This window comes from Sminthopsis crassicaudata, chromosome 4 (genome assembly GCF_048593235.1).
Source record: "Sminthopsis crassicaudata isolate SCR6 chromosome 4, ASM4859323v1, whole genome shotgun sequence".
NCBI classification, from domain to species: domain Eukaryota; kingdom Metazoa; phylum Chordata; class Mammalia; order Dasyuromorphia; family Dasyuridae; genus Sminthopsis; species Sminthopsis crassicaudata.
This window is the reverse complement of record NC_133620.1, coordinates 112924965-112946909: the sequence shown is the minus strand read 5'-3', so window position 1 is coordinate 112946909 and position 21945 is coordinate 112924965. Positions and strand designations below refer to the sequence as shown.

The window sequence follows — 21945 nt, the reverse complement described above, 5'->3', positions numbered from 1 at the left end:
GATTTGTATTTCCCTTGTGGCAATGTAGGCATATGTAGTACTTGAAAAAGGAACCAATATGAAGTGCTCTATTAGGTTGATAATATGTACTATCAAAGTTCCTTTTCCCCCCCTTTTTTAAAGGTAACAATGACTTTTCACATGAATAATAGCCAGTTAGTTTAATTAACTTTGGTTTTCTATTGTATAATAAACAGTTTCAGGGACCTTGTTTTCTTGGAAGAAATTTTTATTTTAAAACTTTTCTTAACTTGTTAACAAGCACAGGCCAAAGTTTTTTATGGATGCACATATTGTTGATATCAATGTCTTCACACAAGATGTGGAGATTTGACATTCATGGGACTAAGAGTGTATGTGTTTGTCTGTCTCTGTGTGTGTGTATTTGTACATACAATATGGGTATTCTAAAACGTACAATGATTTTTGAGCTTTGTGCATTGGGGTGATAGATGAGAGAGAAGATAGGAGAAAAGAAGAGAAATTGATCCCAATTAATACATTTAAACACTTTGATATATACAATCAAAACATTTTATTTAGTCAGTAAATCTAAAAATTACTACTTTTACACCCCACACTTAATTAATTAAAGTTACTTAAATACTTTAGTTAGTATCATGTTTTAGTGGTAAAAATTCACCTTTGGAACAAACTAGACACTGATAGAAAATACTGCAGTCATTCATTAATGTTTTCCCACAAAATGTGCCAAATTTGTTTGCACTCAGGGCCAAAACTTGAAGTTAATAAAGTAATTCACAGATATGTAGAGCTATAAATTTTTACAAAGTATCTTTCTCAAAACCACCATGCACAATAAATTGTACTTATATTGGAACCCATTTTGCATCAAGGCTCAGAGACTTTGATTGACAGGATCAATTTAATTCAATAAACATTAAGCATCACTAAGAAGCAGGCACTGTGATAAATGTAGGAATACAAAGATGAATCTGATCCTGCCTTCAAGGAGTTTACAATCTAAATGGTCTCAGAATTAATAAGTTTCAGTGTTTCAATTTTGCTAAACTTCATCACACTTTCCACTACACTTAATGTGTAGGCAAACCTAATTTATCATGAATTATTATTACATATTGAAGGATGCAAGGAAAAGTGATCTTGGTGTATTGGAACATAAAGCAACATAAATAAGCAATCATAAGTAGCCCATATTTACATAGCATTTAAAATATATTTTTCCATTTGTTTATTCTGCAGGAGCATGATATAGTGGAAAGTGTTAAGGATTAGCAATCAGAAGGCTCAGTTTCTATTTCCATTCTTCTTGCTAGCTGTATGACTTCACTTGAGTTTCTTCACTGTAGTACCCATTCTTCCCATTTGATTAGTTGTTTTTTTATTTCAAAATCCTGAAGGTATCTGGGAAGAAGATAGATAGATAGACAGACAGACAGATAGACAGATTGAAAGAAAAAAAAAAAAAGAATAGAAATTATAAGATACATAAGACACACACACATTCATACACATATTGGCCAAAACTACAAAAAGTACTTGAAGAAATATTTCTAATCCCTATTCTTTTTTTTTTCTTTTATGTACCATACAATGAATTTATATAAAGGTAAAAAACTATTTAGCCTTGGAAATATTTTTAGTCTCAAAGATAGGTGACTGAAAATGATTCTCTTAAAAGGAAAATATTTCCTAATTTCACATTTTGCCATCTTTTGGGTTGGAAGTAACTGTTTAATACATTGAATATATTATGTCATATTATATGACACATAAATTATGTGTATATATACATACATATCTGTCCATTTTGTTCATGGAGAGAAAGAAACCTCAGATTTAGTTCTTTAAAATTGAACATGTAGGTATGTCTAGGCTTGAAAGATTACAAAGTGTAAAATAAAGAAATATTCTTTTAACTGAATCATCTTCACTCTTGTGTTTCTGAGAAAAAAGATCTCCAAGCTCTACTCTTTCATTCATTGTATCATCACATAAAAAAAAATAAGCAAAAACTCTTGGACTAGCTATACTTCTTCAGCTTAGTAGTACTTTTAACTAATCGTCTATAGCTGCTTTTTTGATTTTAAGCTGATTTATGTTTTTTCCTCATTTTTTCATATAGGAGAAAGAAGTTTGTTTTTTTTCCTTCTATAAACATTCCATCTAGAGTTGTTTTCCATTGAAAAGGAAGGCTCACTTAAAAGTATGTAAAGATATAGAGGAAGTTACACATTGTATATCATGATAAATTTATATTATTTCAATTTAAGCTTAAGTTCTCTTCCTCTTTGATTAAACACACTTCTGCCCTCTGCAATATTTCTTTTTTCTCAGAAATCTGTTATTGAGCAGAAAGAGTTGGAGGACTTGAATTATGTAGAATTTATTTTATAACTTTTTCTTTAAATGCTTTGGGAAGACGTTTTTCATAATTCTGTGTGGTTTCTTCTGCTTTCTTTGTTAAATTTATTTAAACATTTTAAAAACAGCTTGTTATAATCTATATCTATTTTGCTTTTTTGTAATAACTTGTTAAAATGAAAGTGGGGGAAGCAAAAAATTATATGTTAACTATTATTTTTAAAAGGAATAGTAACTTTTGTAGTTTCCTGTGCAATCTTTTTTCCTACTCTACTATATTATAGAAATGCTTATTGCATTTGTTGTTTAGAATAAAAAAAAAATTGCTTTTTATTTTTCCAAATATATGCAAAAATAGTGTTCACATTCACTTTTTCAAAACCTTGTGTTCCAAATTTTTCTTCTTTTTTTCCCTCTTCCCTCCCCACACAGCAAGCAAACCACTATAGATTAAACATGTTCATTTTTTCTACACACATTTCCATATTCGTCAGGCTGCAAAGATCAAAAGGGGAAAAAATAAGCAAACAAACACCAACCAAAAAAAGTTGAAAATACTATGCTTTGATCCACATTTAATTTCTCTAGCTCTCTCTCTGGGTGCAGATGATTTTTTTCTATCACAAGTCTATTGGAATTTCCTTGAATCATCTCGTTGTTGAAAAGAGCCATGTCCTTAGAATATTGATCATCACATAATCTTGTAGTTGCTGTGCACAATGTTCTTGGTTCTACTCACTTCACTTAGCATCAGTTTATGTAAGTCTCTTCATGCTTTTCTGAAATCATAGGGCAGATCGTTTCTTATAGAAAAATAATATTTGATAGCATTCATATACCATAACTTCTTCAGCCACTCCCCAACTGATGAGTATCCATTTAATTTCCAGTATTTTACCACTACAAAAAAAGTGCTGCCACAAACATTTTTCCCCATATGAGTCCTTTCTTTTAAAAAAAAAAAAAAATACTTTTTAACAGGAGGGTATAGGCTCACCCATTTAGAGGGCCTCCAAAGTTATAGAATGATTAAGTCTTATTCAAAGGTAAATATAAGATCAACTTTAGTTTTACCTAAAAATTATAAACAAGATAATGAGTGCTTTAGGAAGTTAGTTCTCAGAAATATTTGAAAAGTGTAATTGCTTATTGGAACTAATTTTCACTTAGGAATAGTGGTAATTTTGCATTGTCAAGTATACTCACTAACAGTTTGTTTCAAGTGATACTGATAATTTTCAAAATTCGGCAATATATGTGATAATAGTTATTGGTATGTAAATATTTAGTATAAGGGCTTTATGTCTGATATGTACTTTGCTGAAGGCTAGGAATACAAAAGAAATAAGTAAAATATCCCTTCCTCAAGGAGATAATTTTCTAATCGGGAAATATAGTACATAAGGGGGAATTACTAAGGAAGAGGTGATATGGTGCAGTTAACTAAGAAGTGATATGCAGACTAACTTCTAGGCAAGATGAAGTAAGAATACTCAGTACTGGCATTCCATAGGAAGAGTTATACATTTTTGTAAGGTGGGGGCTGAGAATGATGCAATGAATGAAGTGATTTGGAAATAGCCAGAAAATGGAAAGACAATTCCATATCCAGACCTCACAAGACTAAAACTTATATTTGAACTCGCCATTCCAGAAATGAAGTCCAAGGTTTGGTGAGAGATCAGTGAAGATGATGATAACCTCATGATTTTTAAGATTCTGCTTGGATTACTTTCAATACAACTGTAGAAATTAATATTTCCATAATTCATTTTGCTGATAAGTTCTTTATTTTATGCCCACATGATGGCAGTTTTTATGGATATATTTCTACAGAATTGACAGAACTCATTGTTGTGACTTCATATATATATATATGTATGTATATATATGGTTTTAGTGAACACATCATAACTAATTCCTAAAAAATCCTCATGATAATATGATCCTTTATACCTTCATGTTGAAGGAACATAACTGATAGTTTTCCCCCCCTTCCTTTGCTTGAAGTAGTTTATAATATAATCTGATACCAGGCATATAGAAAGCACACCTGAGCCCCCCAAAAGACTAATTAACACAATATGACTTCAGCCCTTCTTTCTGCTTTGTTATACACTTTGTTGTTCCACAAATATATATTCAAGTAGTTGACTAGATCATTGATGTCATTAACAACAGTATAAAGAATATTGCATCCCTACCTGTCCATCTTCTGAGACTCATCATGTCTTTGTTCTCACCAAATTTCACCCAAGTACATTTCAACCAAAATGCAAGTTCTTCCCTTTTTCCTGACATTGGCAAGTGACAGTGGAGCACATGAGCTGTCTACCAGTTGTTAATGTATTTCTATGCCATTTTATAATTCTGAGACCACTTTTTCAGCAATTGAATTAGATGGCTATTGTCATTGATTAAAACCAAAAAAAACCACTGAGCTAGAAATCAAAATTTCGTTCTTCACCAACTTTTTTTGGTCTGTTTAGTTCCTGGAAAGCTATATAGATTTAGACTTTTTCTTGATATCCCTCTTTTAGCAAATAAATTTTCTTTCTTTCATATTTCGGTAAAAGTGATATATATGTTTGTTGATGGGGGAGGAAGGGGGAAAAAGAGAGAGAGAGAGCACATTCAAATAGAGAATAAATTAAATAACATTAGAGATAATATTTATAACATATTTTGCAGACCTTAAAGAACTATATAAATGCTAGATGAAAAAACAAAAGCAATTAGGACACTTCTTAACCCAAGGAGTTTACATTCTAATGGAGTGTTTGAAGAACAAGTTGAAGGTAACTAGAGGAATACTGCAAAGTGACTGCAAGAACTAGCACTTGAACTCCCTGCTTGGCACAGGAAAGCAAATCATTTACACATTAGAAGCCAGGAAGCCAGGAGTATAGTCTAATTTTCCAGTCAGGCGGAGGTAATTGGAAAGTAGAGAACAATAGGATCAAAGGGTTCTAAACATCTAGAGCACATATAAATTATTTTTATATTTAGATTGCAGAAAATTATTTTTATATTTAGATTGCAGAAAATTATTTTTCTTTCTCTAAAACACCAGTGTGAATTTGAATTGGCCATATTGAATTCTTCAATCCTATCACACTTTTATGTTTTTTTTATGTTTTCATTGGTTTTTGCATGAAAAAAGGTTCAGGATTTAATAAAGTGTGATATTCAAGTAAGTAACAAAGGTATGATATTCAATTCAGTTATTTCCTACCAGTACATTGATAATTCATTAAAAAAATATGTTTTTGTATAACCCATATCAAATTGCTTGCCTTCTCAATGAGGAAAGAGGGTAAGAATTTGGAACTGAATTTTAATAACTAAATGGTAAAAAAAAAGTTTTTCATATGGAATTGGAAAATAAAATAATAGATATTGACTTAATTTGCTATGGGAATGTTCATGACTGTGTTGTACTAGCAACTAAAAATGTAAGTAAGAAAGAAACATACATTGTTACAGTTGTGTTTTTTTTTTTTTTTTTTTTTTTTTAATATATTTATTTCCCCACTTCAACTGAGTTCAGTCTATTGTTTTCTGAAGCATCCCACTAACCACCTTGCCTTTGTAGGTCATAGCCCCTATAAGTTTTGTATTCAGTGACTGTATGTAGTCAGCCACAATTGTGAAATTTAGAATATATAACTTCCAACTCTCAATTGTTGTATTTAGAGTTACAAAGGTAGTTAACAACAAAATATCTAATCTGATCCCCTTAGTTACAGATGATGAAGTTCAGTCCAAGTGACTTGGCCAAGATTGTTCTTCTATTTTCCATGTCTATTTATCATCTCCCTTCCTTTAGCATCTCCCTCTCTAAATCTCATAGGTCCAGGATTTTCATTTTCCTCATTTATTCTGATTAAAGACAAAAAAGATACCTTGACCTAGTAAATAAAGAGCCAACTTTGTAGGCAGGATGACCTGGGTTTAAGCATCTCCTCTTCTCACATGCTACCCATGAGTATAACATTTAATCTTTCAATGAAAAAAGGTATTCTCTATGTCCCTAAGTTGCTAAAAATCTCCCAAACTGAATATCTGAGAATGTTCTCACATTCAAGAGATCCATTTTTGAGTGAAATCATAGGCTTAATCATTATTATTGTCAATTATGATGTCTTTCTACCCATTCTGGATTCGAAAGGGGCCTCTTTAAATTATTTATTCCAGGATGTATATAATGTGTTTCTTTTCCTCATGCTTTTTATATTTTGTAGTAAGCAATATTAGTAGTGTTATTTTTAGGTTTGGGTTTTTTTTTTTTTTTTTTTTTTTTATGAATGGCTGGTAGGAGTGTTAAGGGGATAATAGTTGATTTATCTGAGCACCTCTTATGTGTTTGAATTATTTTCTTGTTTACATTTATCTTATGCCTATGGTTTCCAGAGTTGATAGAAATTTCAATGTTTAATCTATATGAACACAACAGCTTCAAGAATCTAAAATGATGATCTATCATTACTTGGATACCAAAAATGTAACTTTATACTCTCTTGCATCCAGTTCACTAGATCATAATTACTCTCTGAAGGGAGGAACAACCCAGGGAACAGAACAATCTTATTGTAGACTTCTATCCTTTTCATCTGTAACTTCCACTGTGCTCTAAGTCCTCTTATAATTATGCATTTCTCTGTGCTAGAGAGACCCTCTCCTCCCCTCTACCCCCCAGATGCTTCTCATTTACTCTTTCTTGTCAAGTAAGGTATCTAACTACCTCACCAGTATAACAGCATCTTTCTTTTTCTTGTATTAGGAGTGCGTCTTGATAGAGTCCGTGGAGGTCGCCAGAAGTACAAACGCAGAATAGATGCAGAGAATAGCCCATATCTGAACCCTCAGTTGGTTCAGCCAGCCAAAAAGCCATGTAAGTACATCAGATATTTTGGAATTCCCAGCATACAAATGCTTTTCTTTTGACTTAGCATATCAGCCCACAATGCTGCCTTTAGTAGGAATTCTCTTTACATAAGGACTATAGCATTCATTACCAGTGGATTTGCTACCAAAAGAATGTAAGATATAATCTGGCTAATTACAATTTTTGTGTCCAACGCTTTGTTAGTTTCCCATCTTTTCCCACCTTGTTTTTAAAGCTTATTAATTAATACTCAGTTTATTTAGTGCAAATTTTTCATTTATAGGTTGTTTTTATTTTCAGTGGTACATAAAATAAGCCAATCTGTGATCATTAGCTCATTGTAGTTGCTAGTTTCAGATTTCACAGGAAAGTCATTTTTGTAGTTTTCACTAACTAAATGAGTTTTACTGCTCAACCCTCCCAAACAAAATACATTAGGGGCTTCATTAATTTGGAGACATAGAAGGTTAACACAGTAGCTAGCAACAGATTAAAACAAAAATGTGCTACACTAATAACAAGCATAGGTTGGCAGTTCCATTTAAAATGCCCATATGGGCACTGTGAATTATTTTAAAAGAGCCCATGCTTTTATAATTCCAGGTTGCAATTTATAGTTCATTGGTGCATTGCTAAAAGTCAAACTATTTTCTTTTATTAATTAAAAATAACTTAAATGTAACAGTTTCAAATTTTACGGTGCCAAGTCACTATTCCTATCAGATAGTTACAGAATGCTTTGAAAACTGATAATAGAATTCTCCTGTTCAGTTATTATAGTCACAAAATCCACAAGTAATACAGTTCTAAGGAGTTTGTTTCTATGGTTCAAAAATCACATTCAAGCCTTTTTTTTTTTTTTTTTTTTTTTTTTTTTTTTTTTTACAAATCTCCATCTCTTCTCCTTTCCTTCCTCACTACTCAGCATTTTCTTTAAACTCATAGTCTCCAGGAGGGGTCACTACTGTGTACATTACTATGAAGATGGAGAGGTCTTTGGATTTGTAAGCAGATTTGTAAGCAGAAGGGCATTTTAGCCATGTCAAAAGAAAAACTACCAATTTTACATGAAATTGTAGCTTAAGCGAACATATGGCATAGTTTCCTTATGCCTTTCCAAAAAAACATTATGTTGATTATACCTTCAATTGTCAACCTGGCATCTTTTCTTCAGCTTCTATAAGCTGTTAATATTCTGTAAATATAGTATGGGGCTACATTAAGCAGATTTTATGCATTATAATAAAAACTTTCTAATAATATAATAAAATTTAAAAAACCACTAATGCTTAGCTTAATTACAACTCTGGTTTTACTGGAGTCAGTATTGTACAGATTTTCTATTTCTCATTTATTTTATGTTGACATACATTTTAAAAAAAAAAACTATTGATAGTTTTGCTTTCTGAAAGAAAAATTAATGCATGCCCTTGTTAAAGTTCGAATCATAAGGCAATTTCCAAGGATCACTGTGCAGTGCTGAGAATCCTGGGAAGTAATGGGATGCAATACCTTTAAGAAGCTTATAGCAATTTCAGCAAGCCTCATTTGTCTGAAATAAACTACCCTTCTAATAAATCATTACTCATTATCTAAAGGCCTGTATGTTAATTTTCCTTAGTTCATCCAATTAGTGTGTTTTTGTAACAAACATTTATAAAACTTAATTTTCAGATTGTGTCAGATAAGTGTCAAGAGACAGGGAATCTGTTTTGTTGAGAAAGTAGCCTGGGAGATTTCCTGGACCCTGACTGATCGTTTGTGCAGTACAAAGGCACAGGAATGAAAATTGGGTTGTATTGATTCTAATTAGGAAACATTAAATAAGATTTACCTAGAAACAGTGCTCATGGCTATTCAATTTTCTGAATGATGGGCCTTTTAAAACACAAACTAAGTTCTCTATCCTTTCAACCTAAGTGTCTTTTGATACAAGTAATATTTTGCTCTGTGATGAAAGTACTCAACTTTTTACCTTTTATTAGTTATTTTTTCTTTTATCCTCGGATTATAATGACCTGCCCAAAGATTTCAAATTATATTATCAGAACAAATAAAGCTGAAATTTTGATGATACATATATGTTCCTATATAATCTGAAAACAACCAGCTCTTTTTGTAAAGTCTGTGACTCAGCAAGAATATTTTCCTTAAATTATAAGGGAAAGGAAAGGAATTTTTTAAAAAAAGAAAGAGAGTACACAATTGTTTCTTCACAACCTTAACTACACTCCTAGTTTATCATAAGTATTCTCTTCTATAAATGTTACACTGATGTTGTCCATATTTATGATTTGCACTATCATAACTAAAATGTTAATGAATTTGGAAAATTTGCCTTTCATTTCTGTGACAGAGGGAGGATGTAAGCTAAAGAAAAAAAAGTACATTTTTTCTTTATTTTAGCAAAAGCATATTTGTTCAATAAAATGAAAAGAAATAATGGTTTTTCTTTTTATTTCAAAAACAAAGTGTTTATTTTCAATGTTAGTTATGTTTAGGCTTTTAGTTAAGACAGTAATAATCAAATATCAAGGTATTGTCATTTTTTTCCACTGATCTATTGATCCTTTTGAACTCAATGTAAACCACACATGGAAAAGATGCTGAGGTTCTCATAGGGAATGAAAATTGGGCCAGCCAGAAATTATTCAGTTAGCAAGGCTTTACAACCCCTTCTATAAACTCTCACATGCCCCAAAGCAATAAAACACATTTGATGTGATGCTTTCCATTTGGCTCTGCTGTATTTTATGTAGGATTTTTAAAAAACATACATCACAACTTCCAGATGCACAAATATGAAGGAGAGAAAGTATTAGACAAAAGAAGAGCTTAACAGAATTCTATTGATGGAAAGCAGAACTGAAGAATTAAGTGTACATTTGAAAGAATTTTTTTTAAATGCTCTCTCGTGGTATTTGCTTTATTTGGAAAACTGGTGTGTGTGCGTGTGTGTGTGTGTGTGTGTTCGTTTGATCAGTGGGGGGAATTATTATATAGAGTAAAACCAGTCTCCTATTTAGTGAAACTCATAGAGATGAGGTTATATATAATCACTTATTCAGCCAGGCAGAAGGACTATGACCTTTGCCCTTTTTAAAAGAATTAAGACAATTAATGACTTTGGTATCTATGATTTTTATAGGCATTCACCTCTAACCTACATTATTTTGGGTATTCCTTTAAAAATGTTACAATTTTCAGCCCCCATGGTACAGCACTGGGCTTTTGATAATGATGACACATATGAAACAGCACTTTCTTTTCACTTATTTGCAGGAAATAATAAGATACAAAATCTCTTTGTCCAACAAGGAAAATAAGAATTGGCTTTATTCCATTCTTTATTGATTGGCACAATTTTTGATTGGGTCAGGTTAAGGACTGCTTAGAAGAAATATGTTTTCAAATTAATGTTAATACTCATTAGCTAATACCTTATTTAGTGTTAGTTTAGGAAAATAGAATATTTTATGGCTGAGAAAAAACAGGATGATACTACTAGTGATGTTGTAGTGCTCTGGTCCGTTCCTGCAGATAACAAGATTGTCTCACATTTGCTGGTGGCTGAACCGGAGAAGATCTATGCCATGCCTGACCCTACTGTTCCAGACAGTGACATCAAAGCTCTCACTACCCTCTGTGACCTGGCTGACAGAGAACTGGTGGTCATCATTGGATGGGCTAAGCATATTCCAGGTACATTAACAACAATATCAGTAACAACAGTAAAAAAAAAAACACATAATGAAAGGACAATACAAGACAAAACCTTCACTTTTGACTTTTCAAACTCTTTTCAAAACCAACAGAATCTTCTAGCTTTTAAAAAAGATTCTGTGGTCTTGTGATTTCTGTATTTCTTTATGTAGCTCACTAGTTATGCATGTTCAAAATTTCCATTTTCAGACTTTTTACAATATAAAAAGAAAGATGATTCCAATAATTCTTTCATAACTCATGCAATACCATGTGATTATTAATTTATGAAATGCTTTGTATTTGATGGCTTTCTTTTAAAGATAAAAAGTTATAAATGTCCTGATCTTTTTTGATGATTCTTTAAAAGCTTTTGCCATTTTGCTAAGATACAGTAATACATTTGCACTAACTTGATTTTATGTTAATGAAATACCTTTTTTTTTCCTATTACAAAGTTTGGTAGAATGAATCAAAAAAGCAAATTATCATTAAAAATTTCTTTGATAAAGGATTTGGAGTCACTGAACCCCCCCAATAGTTAATGCTAACAACCTCAATTTTACCTTGTTTCATTCTCTGGGCCATCTGTAGTAAGCATTTACTTTCTCATTCAAGGTTCTGGTTTGATGATGAAATGTTTAGTTTCTATTAATATCATAATTTAATAATTTTTAAAATACATATTTAAAAATATTTAATATTTAAATATTTAAAAACATCCTTATTTGTTAAAGAATTATATAAATATTAAAAAATTTTTTCCTGATGTTATTTGAGAAATTTTAGTTTCCCAGTTGTCACATGAAAAGCATTTTCTTGCCTAAGTAGAAAATCATATAAACTACAATTTCAGAGATAGTCAGTATTGGACCCAAATGATCTTTTTCCCCATGAACTTTGTACCACAAATGGTTTATAAACAAGCTTTTGAATCATGAGCAATGTTATTCTGGTACAGTTAACTTATTTCTGTCTCCTTAAACTAGTTTGTCTTTATGCTTTGAATGCTACAGTAATTTCTTTAATCAAATTGATGGAAGTCCCTTTCCCAGCCCACACTGAAACCAATTTATTGGTCATGATACGCCAGCTATGTTGCTAACAGTCGTAACGAACTGTCAGGCAATATCGCAGTGAAGCTAATTTGAAGTCATTAGGTGTGCAGCATTCAGGCAACAATTTGTTACAGTGGTTAGGAACACAGCTGACATTTCTGAATGGCTTTGTTCAGTGCAGTTCTAGATGAGCCCAAGCAAATTGTAGACTAATTTAAACATCACTCTGTATTATACCAGCTACTTTGTCTTACACTGTTTGTTAATAAAGCACCCCAAATTAAGTCAAAAGTAGTTAAATAGGTGAGCCTGAGAGTTTGTTCTTTGGATGATACCAACTTCTGGATTATTAAATGCAGAGTCAGGATGTGATTTCAGCTACAAGACTGCTCAGGCATTTGTTTTGAATTGCATGTCTATGGCTTTTCGAGAAGAAAGAAAGATAAATTTGGTGGGTTTTTTAAGAGCCCCTTCCCACCAGTGCCAAAAGAGAAACCTATTAAATGTTAAGCTATATAGGTAATTACATAAAGTATGTATGGAAAATAATTTGAAATTGACAGACATTGAAGAACTTTGGGGAGTAAAGGGGATGGATGGGGTGAAGTTTACACCAACAATCTTCATAAGCTACGTTGAAGTCAGAAGAAGCTAAGATTTCCGTTTGTCTATGGGATCTAGGTTATATAATGTCAAAAGAATCCAACTGTTTAATAGTCAGTAAGCATTTATTAAGTCTATCATGTGCCACACACTGTTCTAAATGTGGGAGAAACGAAAAGATATGAAAGGCAGTCCTAGTCAGTAAATATTGAAAAGTCAGTCAATTTAATGGAAGAACTACAAGTAAATCAATCGTTTGTTATTCTATAAGCAGACCAGGAAGCTATCCTGAAATGTTTGTTCCTTAATTAAGTAAAAAATAAGAATTTTTAGGGGCAGCTAGGTGTCTCAGTGGATAGAGCACCAGCCCTGAATTCAGGAGGACCCGAGTTCAAATGTCTCTGACACTTAACACTTCCTAGCTGTGTGACCCTGCGCAAGTCACTTAACCCCAGCCTCAAAAAAAAAAAAAAATTTTTTTTTTTCCTATTTTCTAATGATGAAAATTTGTGTGAAAGCATTATATTCTACTTCATTTGTGGTGTCAAATTCAAATAGAAATGGACCCTTGCACAGCATTTCCTGACTTAGAAAACTGAATTTGCATTATGTTCTGTATACATTTTTTTAGTGAAATCTTTTCCTCCTTACATATAAATCTATTTGATCCTCACTCTTGTGATTTACATACAGCTGTCCTAAAGCCTTGTTGACAAATAGTAATGGGTGTTGGGAATAGAAATTACTTTAACCATGAGTAAATGTTGCTGATTTTGAGTCAAAGATTAATGCTTCTGGAGAATTGTGAGAGTATTATTGATAGATTTCAAGATTTATCATCTCCAGTTGTGACTTTGGTATATTTTCAATATATCCTGAGTTATTAAAGGAGTGATAAAATTTCCAAGTAACAAAATAAGAATTAACTTTTTAATTGAAAAATAAACATATGCTATTAGAAATGAATGATTATAGACACACAAAAGTATAATTTCCTGATTTTGAACGTTGATGGCACTTAAAACCTGAGAGACTAAATGATTTGCCAAGCTCACATGGTTAATGAATGTGAGAATTAAAAAAATAATAATTATAAAAGCCTATAACCTGGCTTTCTTCATTCTTTATTCCACATTTCTTCTGTTATACAACAGTTGTTGCTGAAATGGCATGGACTATTTTTTAGGAGAAAAAAGATGACATTCTTGAATTGAGAAATAGTTATATGTCACCCTACAGTTCAAGGCACTGTTCAAGACCAACAGCACATTACCAGATGTTCAAGGAAATACAAAGTATTATAGCGATATAGAATTGAAAGTTTTTGTATATATATATGTGTGTGTGTGTATATATATATATATATATATATATATATATATATATGTAATTGTATATGCATGCACACATACATTTATACACATCTCAATAAAAAAGGATTAAATTGATAATTTAAGTCTATTTGCAATATAATGTACTACCTTAAAACTTAACTTTTAATTATTTAATATCCACATGAGCTTTTTTCAGTATAAGTACAACATCTTTGCTCTAAGTCTTCAGAAAATTTCAAATTCCATATTTTTTCTTATACTCCTCCTATCTTAGATTCATAATAGTGACTCAATTGAAAATTAAGCTCAGCTCCTATGGTAAATTCTAGAGCTCTTCTCAACTCTTAGGAATAAACTCCACATTTTGATTTTGCCAAATAAAAAAGTAAAGAATTGAATAAAAGACTGTAGTGGAAGGAATGACTTTTATCAGTTGATAGAATTAGTTGACTTGTGTTAATAAATCAAATAAATGGAAAGTGTGTTGTTATGAAACATAACCATGCTTTATCTCAAGAAGAAAAAGATCAAAATGGCATTAGGAAATGCTTGACTTTAGTTAGGGGAGCGTAAGGACACAAGAACAGATGATGGTGCCCTAATAGCCCTTCTTAAGAATGACAGGGCCCCGCCATTAGCATCCTTTTATATCCTTGGAAATTGCTCATGCCTCGCTTTTCTGGTTCCTATCTGCCTGACTCTTTTTTTTATTTCTCTTTCAATTTCGTCCGCGCTCGGATAAGCGCATGCTAACACAATATGATTGAGCTGTAAAATGGAACGCTGTCGCCTCTAATCTCTTTTATGTAGATATGGAGGTACTTGCACATTGCACTTCATTCTCTTTCCATTGTTGGCCTTTTGAGAATGGGCTGCCTAGTAATGGAGGCTCAGTCAAATATTAGAGCTAGGTTTCACAGGGTGTGATAAGAAGATTATCGGCCCAGCAGTCAGATCTATTATTGTTCTTTGTGCCAGATTAAAATATTCTTATGTACTGTAACTTCGTTAGCAGAATACTGAAGGTGCTTAGTCAGATGCTGATGCTGCTTCATATGCTGTTTGGAAAGACATCACCCATATTAGCTGACCTATATAAGTGGCTTAAATATATTTATGGATCCTCCTCCATACCTTTCTTGAAAAGAATATTAGGTATTAGAGGAATAAAAAGTTCACATGGGAAATTTTTTCATTTCCATTTTTGCAAGAGCTGCAGGGTCATGTGTCTCTTTTGAATATGACAAATTAAACAGTCTGTTGTCCAGTAAGAGGTAGAATTCTGCTGAAGTCTGATTACTACTTGAGAATACTTGCTCACCATTCCTATACTGTAACTGTATCTCTGATGCTTAAGGGGAGGGAGGAGATTATTTTACAATATTTGCTTCTCTTTATTGGAGTCCAGAAATATCCAAGTTTGTTTTTAAATGCATCATTGGATTAACTATTCCTTTAGAAATGAGCACATTTGAAAAATATTGCTTGTATTCATATAAATCAACTGTGTCCACTTTGCATGGAAAAAAGTATAGACAAAAACAGTAAATTACATGATTCTTTCCAAAAGTGGCTGGATACGCTTCCCATCATAAGTGTTCAGATTTTACCAGAAATGACAAAGCTATTTAAAAACTATGGATAAAAACTTGTGCTACACTAGGGTGTAAGTTCTGATGGAGCAAATCCAGGAATGTTTTGAATATTTTAGTGCTAATGTTAATGTTTTATGAAACATTATTGCTTCAGCACACTCTTTGTAGAGCACAATATTTAAGGTTTCCTTTCTAAAGCAGCTCTCCTGGGTGCAGTTTAACATTCTAAAACTGAACAAGAACATGATTTGCTGCAGAGTTGTCATTTTTTAAAATGCCCTTTCCTCATCATGAACTTCTGGTAGCACCACTCTGTGTGATAATGACATAGAGAAAAAGCATAAAGAATGTGGTGGAAATAATCACTTGGAATGTTTTCAGCAGTATACATCAAATGCAAAGGGTATTTGCCCATGTATGTGTGATAGGAATAGACTCTGTGTATACTGAATAGTGAACATGGAACTGTGTGGATTAGAGTCAAGCTAGATAAAGTACAAAACCTAGCACTCAGTGGGTGTTCAAAAAGCATTTGATTAAACACATGTACTTTGCAAAGAAGCTTTTCTATAATCATATTTATATTTTCTCTGCCATGTGATATATGAAATAACACATAACAACTGATTTATGTTTACCTAGGCATTAAAGTAAGAATAGATTCCCCATCTTCTGTAGAATAAAGTTTTCTTTCTCTCTGTAAAATATGTTCTGATTTCAATTCTATTTTAGCACCTTTAGTTTAGAACTGGAGAACAGATTAGTCATATAGTATTCTATACCCTCTTTAATTAAATTTAATTATCAGTTCAGTTAATTATATTTGTTGTCATATTCACTTAAGGTGCTAGAATGAAAACTCCTTGAAGTCAGGGGCTGCTACCTCCTTATTGGCTCTCTAATGCTTAAAGTTCCTTGCACATAGAAATGTTTTTAAAAATTGAATCAAGTTATTGGACAGTGGTCTTTAAGATGTCTGAATCAGCTCCATCATCTGGTGATAAAGTTAATTATGTAGCATTATGATGACCAAAATCATCATCAGTTCTTTCCTATCCTATTCCTCCTCTCTCTCACTTTTGTATCCTACTTTTCTCCCAGCATCCTAACTCATGTTTAGGGTAATAGTACCCATACGGATTTAAATCCAGTATTCCCCCCTTTCTTCTGCTTTGTTCATACTATCTACAAAATGTAATGATTTTCTTTTGTGTTTAACTACCTCTCAGGACTGTTACATTAAATTAAATCATCATTATGTCCTCAGAAAAGTGCTTTTTGAAAGCCAACCCAATTTATTTAATCTATGTATATTTAAATCTCAAATCAAAATGTTTTTTCCAGATTTAGAAGAATTGAGATAACCTCTTTTTTTTTTTATGATATTTAAGGTCAACTTTCACAAATTATAGTGTGTTTCCTTTCCCTCTTTACTCCTTATTGACCCTCTCTTCAACCCTAATCTCTCCCTCCCGTGGTCTGGTTGCACTTTCTCCCCTGCGTCCCCCTTTATCTGCCTCAACCAATCTCCAAATGAATGCATGTCTATCATGGCCTTGGCGTTGACACTCTGGATATATTGATTAATAGTTGCCCTAAGCTCCTTTTAGCAAATCAAATTTTCACTTTTAGCAAGGATTTCGCCTCTGATTTATTCAGCAAAGTGAAATGCACTAAATTGACTTTGACATTCAGGGAAAATGGCTGAAAAACAAAGAGGACAGGAAAGAGATATAAATTGTGTGGCAGCTGGAGACTTCAAGCATCAGAGAAACATTTTTCTATATAATATAGGATAATTTGAAAATACACAGTTTAAACAAGGTAGAGATGTTTTCTTCAGAAAATACTCTTGTGATTTATTTTGGTAGTGGAGTGGGAAGTAAGTTTTCTGAACACAGAACTTATATGTATTGTGTATGGAAATACTTGCTAAATCAAATATCAGGCACCATTCCTTATAAAACAATTCTGATTACTTTTAAAAAACAACCTATACAATATAGTATCTTCAAGTCAAGAATACTTTGCATTTTTTGTATTTTTTTGAAGAAGTAGTTAATATTTGACATGTTATGTTTTAATGACTTATTGACTTAATTATTTCATATCTCAAACCCCAGGATTTTTCAAAAATAAGTTTTTCAGATTTTTGTTTGTTTATATCTGACTAATTCTCCCTCCCTCCTTGTCAGCTTAAAAAAATCTAAAATATAAGTCACTACTTGTTATTGAAGTATAAAATCATGGTTTTCATATTCAAGAAATAAATGAGTAGTGTGATTGAAGAACTGGGTAAGGAGAAGGGAACTAATATTCAAGTCACCATATGCTATAAGTCAGTTGGGGTAAAAGGTTAAATCATAGCAAAGTATAGGCTGAATATGAAGGTATATTTCCTGACATTGACACCTGTTTGGCTATTAATGTTTAATATGCTGAAATATTGTGAAAAGTGAGGAAGAATGAAAAAGAGAAATTCCTCTCTATTTGAATATCACTTTGAAAGTATTCCATAGGACAGACCCTTGATCAAAGGATGCTGAAGTTATCTATTTCTTATTTTGAAGTTATTTTCTATTTGGCAATAAAGCCAGTAGAGAGACATCCTCAGAGTTAGGAAGAACTGGTTTCAAGGTCCACCTCTCACATATATTGGATCTATGACTTTTGGAATATTACTTAACCTCCAAGATACAAATGTACCTTGGTAGAGATATTTTCCATACCAGGAAGTTCTATGTATATGAAATCACAGGCCTTGTCACTACTGCTATGCTTTACATATGATAAAGACTCCTTGGCTAGTACTCACCATAGCTGAAAAATAATCATACTTTGATCCAGCTATTTTAAATTTCCAAGTGGCATCCATTATAATTTTGTAAAATCCAACAGTAAAAATGTATCAAATGGTCCTAATGTACTATTTAATTTGTAAAAGAATCTTCAGGGTGACAACTTTTGCAATGTCAACTACAGGTTGTCATTCTGCATAGCATTATGTAATAACTATATGATTGCTTACAATTTCCTTAGCTACTGTAAGAAATCATCTCATTAACTGAATGAGCCCAAATATATTCTCACCACCTCTCTCCTTTTACCTTTTTAAAAAATTATCCTCTCCCTTTTTTCTTCATTTTCAACAAATCTAATATGAAAGCTTCAGCACTAACTGACCTCAAAATTGACCCAAGACTGTAGAAGTAATGCTGTTTTGCAAATCAGAAGCACTTACACTACTGTACCAGATATTCCCCAGCATTCCAGGAATTTATTGGCATATATTTTCCTTAAAATCATGCTGTTCTCCCCTAATTCAGGGCAATTTCCAGCCATCTTAAATGACTCTTAATTAGGGGAATACTATAAAATAACCATTTAACTTGCTGAAATCATGTTTAACAACTGCATTTCCTAAACAGTTTATGTTGTGTAGTATATAGATCTAGAAGCTCCACTGGTTGCCAGGCTAACTTGAAAAGACTCTTTTACAAGGTAAAACAAGACTATGGATTTTACTAAGAGGCAGTCAACAACCATGATATTTCTGAAGAGTTCTTTCAAGTCAGACTGTATAAGCATCTAAACTCTGAAAAGAGTTCAGAATTTATTATTTTAATTTCATATTCCATGGCTTCTTAAGAAAGGAGGAAGCTTAAGTTGTAAGGTATATTGAAATTAATTTGAAAAGTGTTGAAATGATAATGTTGGTATTTTAAACCATTGACTGATGAATAAAATCCAAACTCTTTGCAATGTTTGTTAGGCTTCTCTGTGATCGAACTTTGTCTTTTAAAGTTTCGTTTTTAATTGTATTGTTTTCTGCACGCTCTGTATTCCATCCATACTGTTCAACTTATACACAAACATCTGCTTGTTTACATTTTTGCATACTATTCCCTCTACCTGCTCTAGTATTCCTCATCTGTCTCCTTCCTTCTAGAGCAATGGTCCTCAGACTTTTTAAATAGGGGGCCAGTTCACTGTCCCTCAGACTGTGGGAGGGCCAGACTACAGTAAAAACAAAAACTCACATTCTGTCTCCGCCCCCTCTGCCTATTTGCCATAACTTGGCAGGCAGCATCTGGCCTGCAGGCTGTAGTTTGAGAACCCCTGTTAGAGTCTTCAAGATTTATTCTAAATGGAACCTTCTTTATTGAGTCTTCCTTGCTTATTGAAGCCAGGTGTGATTTGGGTTGGTTTGGTTTTCTTGTTTAATCTTTATTAAGTACTTCCTATGTGCCAGGCACTGTGCTAAGCACTTTCCAAATATTTTTCTTTTTGATTCTCATTGCTACCATATTAGGTAGTTGCTACTCTTCTCATTTCACAGTTGAGGAACTGGGTTAAACAAAGATAAAATTATTTTTCAAGGCAACACAATTGATACTTTCATATCTAAGCTTGGGTTTGACCAAATCTTCCTGATTCCATGTTCACTACTTTATTCATTTTCCCCTCTAATTGTTGACATTCAACCGATGACTTGCATGTGAGAAGTCATATAAAGAAAATTAACAAGATGTATGATTTTTAAAAGTGGTATTCATGTAGTAGAAGTGAGAGATAACAAGTGGACAGTCTACATGTTTTATTAGTATGACTTCTACAGGGAAACCCAGAACAAGTGGTATGGATCCCCTGTGGAACAATGTGGACAAGATGAGAAGGTATGGATGATTTCTATATCTATACCATTGGAGTACTCATCTGTGACTTCCCAGATATATCTAAGTATGTGCAGTTGTCATGTTTGTTGAGTAAATATGTAAATGAATCTTTTTTAACCATTCTAATCCTGAAATTGGGAGTCCCATTAATCACCTAACAGATCTTCTATAAAAGTAGATGTCAAGGTGTGTTGGTTAAGCAGTCAAATTTAACAACTATGGATTGCTGATATCATAAAATCCATTTAGATTTAGAGCAAAAATGTTGTATTCCTATATGATTAGGTCAGCAGCACAGCCAGGGCTTGTTTCTGGAAGTCATCTGAGTCCAATTAAATACTGTAATTCCATGGGTGTCTCCAAAGAGCTGCTACTTTCTCTCTGAATGAAGTAGGCTTCACACCTGTTTAACCTACATTAGGAAAGGATTAATTACCTGAAGTGCAGGGCTCCCTTATCCAGTCAGCACGTTTGAGGCAGGGCACATGGTGACCAGCTGAAAAGAAAGAGAGGGAAAAGGAGCATCTGGGTGTTAATGGCAAAACTGACTCCTTTTAAATAGATGTAGTCAGCAGTTTGTAAATAAAATCAGGCTTTTGTTATTAGTCTGATTGGCTTGTATCACATTCTAGCTCAGTTATTTTATTTCTGTATTGTTAATTGTCCATTGCTATTTTTTAAGTTCATGAGAAGAAAGTGCTGTATCTTTTGTTCATTTATTCAGTAGCTTACGGGTAAGTATCGAAAGTGTTTGTTTAGGAAGCTGAACACTTGAGTGATCAGAATCGTGTGGTGGGAAGATTACTCTGGATGCTCATGGAGCATCTTTTAGGAATTGGGAGGCAAGGATGGGAAAAACCTGTGAGGTATCTAGTGAAGCTTAGCTGTATATTCAAAGCTTTTCTGGCTTTTCAGGATCTGGGGGAGAGCTGTTGTTCCCCTGGAATAGTTTCAGAATCCCTTAATTACTTCCAATCCTTGAAAAGCTACATCTTAATAAGATTCCATAGTAAAAGATACAAATGTAAAGTCTTAAATCTGGAATTGAAAACTCTACTTCACAAACATGGAAAGAAAAGAAAATGGAAGAAGGCCATCTAGACAGCTTTTTTTTTTTTTCTTCAAATAAAGATATACTAATTGTAATGGATTATAAATTCAGAGTGATTCGACAGTGTGATCTAGCAATATGATAACTGGTGATTTCATATGATAGTCATGAAAGCAGAATCTATTTCTGAAGAGCTATATGATCTGACTACTATGTTAGTCTTACAGTGATCTTATTTGAAGTACCAAATTTTAGAAAGGATACTGATAAGCCAGAGACTGTCCAGGGAGCGGGAAGGGTAGATTAAAGATATTGAAGATTAGTAGGAGTTGGTTAGGTACAAGTCTTTGGAAGTTTGTTTTGTAGAAGGATTAGCATTGTTCTGTTTTGCATGAACAGAGAGTAAAAGTTAGATGTGAGTTAATATTTTAAAGCTGCATTCTTCCACAGTAATCATTTGTAGAAAGTGAATCATTTCTCTTAGTTTTCCAGACTGTGTGTATGTGTAATATTTGTCATCTTCTCCTTTTAACTAACCTATTTTGATTAATGACAGTATCTTTTTTTCAAAATACAAAGGCCTTGATCTTCTCCCTTAGTCTCCTTATAGAATCAGCTGTCAATCCTGTAGTAGCACTTATATCGATTTCCTTGTTTATGCTCTTAATCACCCTTACTCTGCTTCAGGCTTT

General features: G+C 32.7%; 1 protein-coding gene across 17 annotated transcripts in view; it reads left to right on the top strand.

Moving 5' to 3' along the window:
• Positions 1 to 21945, top strand: part of ESRRG (estrogen related receptor gamma) — a 657723-nt gene that overhangs the window by 592473 nt on the left and 43305 nt on the right. For 15 of the 17 annotated variants that reach the window (XM_074309163.1, XM_074309168.1, XM_074309170.1 and 12 more), the window contains 2 exons: positions 7130 to 7240; positions 10754 to 10936. In XM_074309163.1, coding sequence (XP_074165264.1) covers positions 7130 to 7240; positions 10754 to 10936 — 294 coding nt within the window. The remainder of the gene's footprint in view (positions 1 to 7129; positions 7241 to 10753; positions 10937 to 21945) is intronic. The other 2 variants (XM_074309178.1, XM_074309162.1) reach the window with 1 other exon arrangement.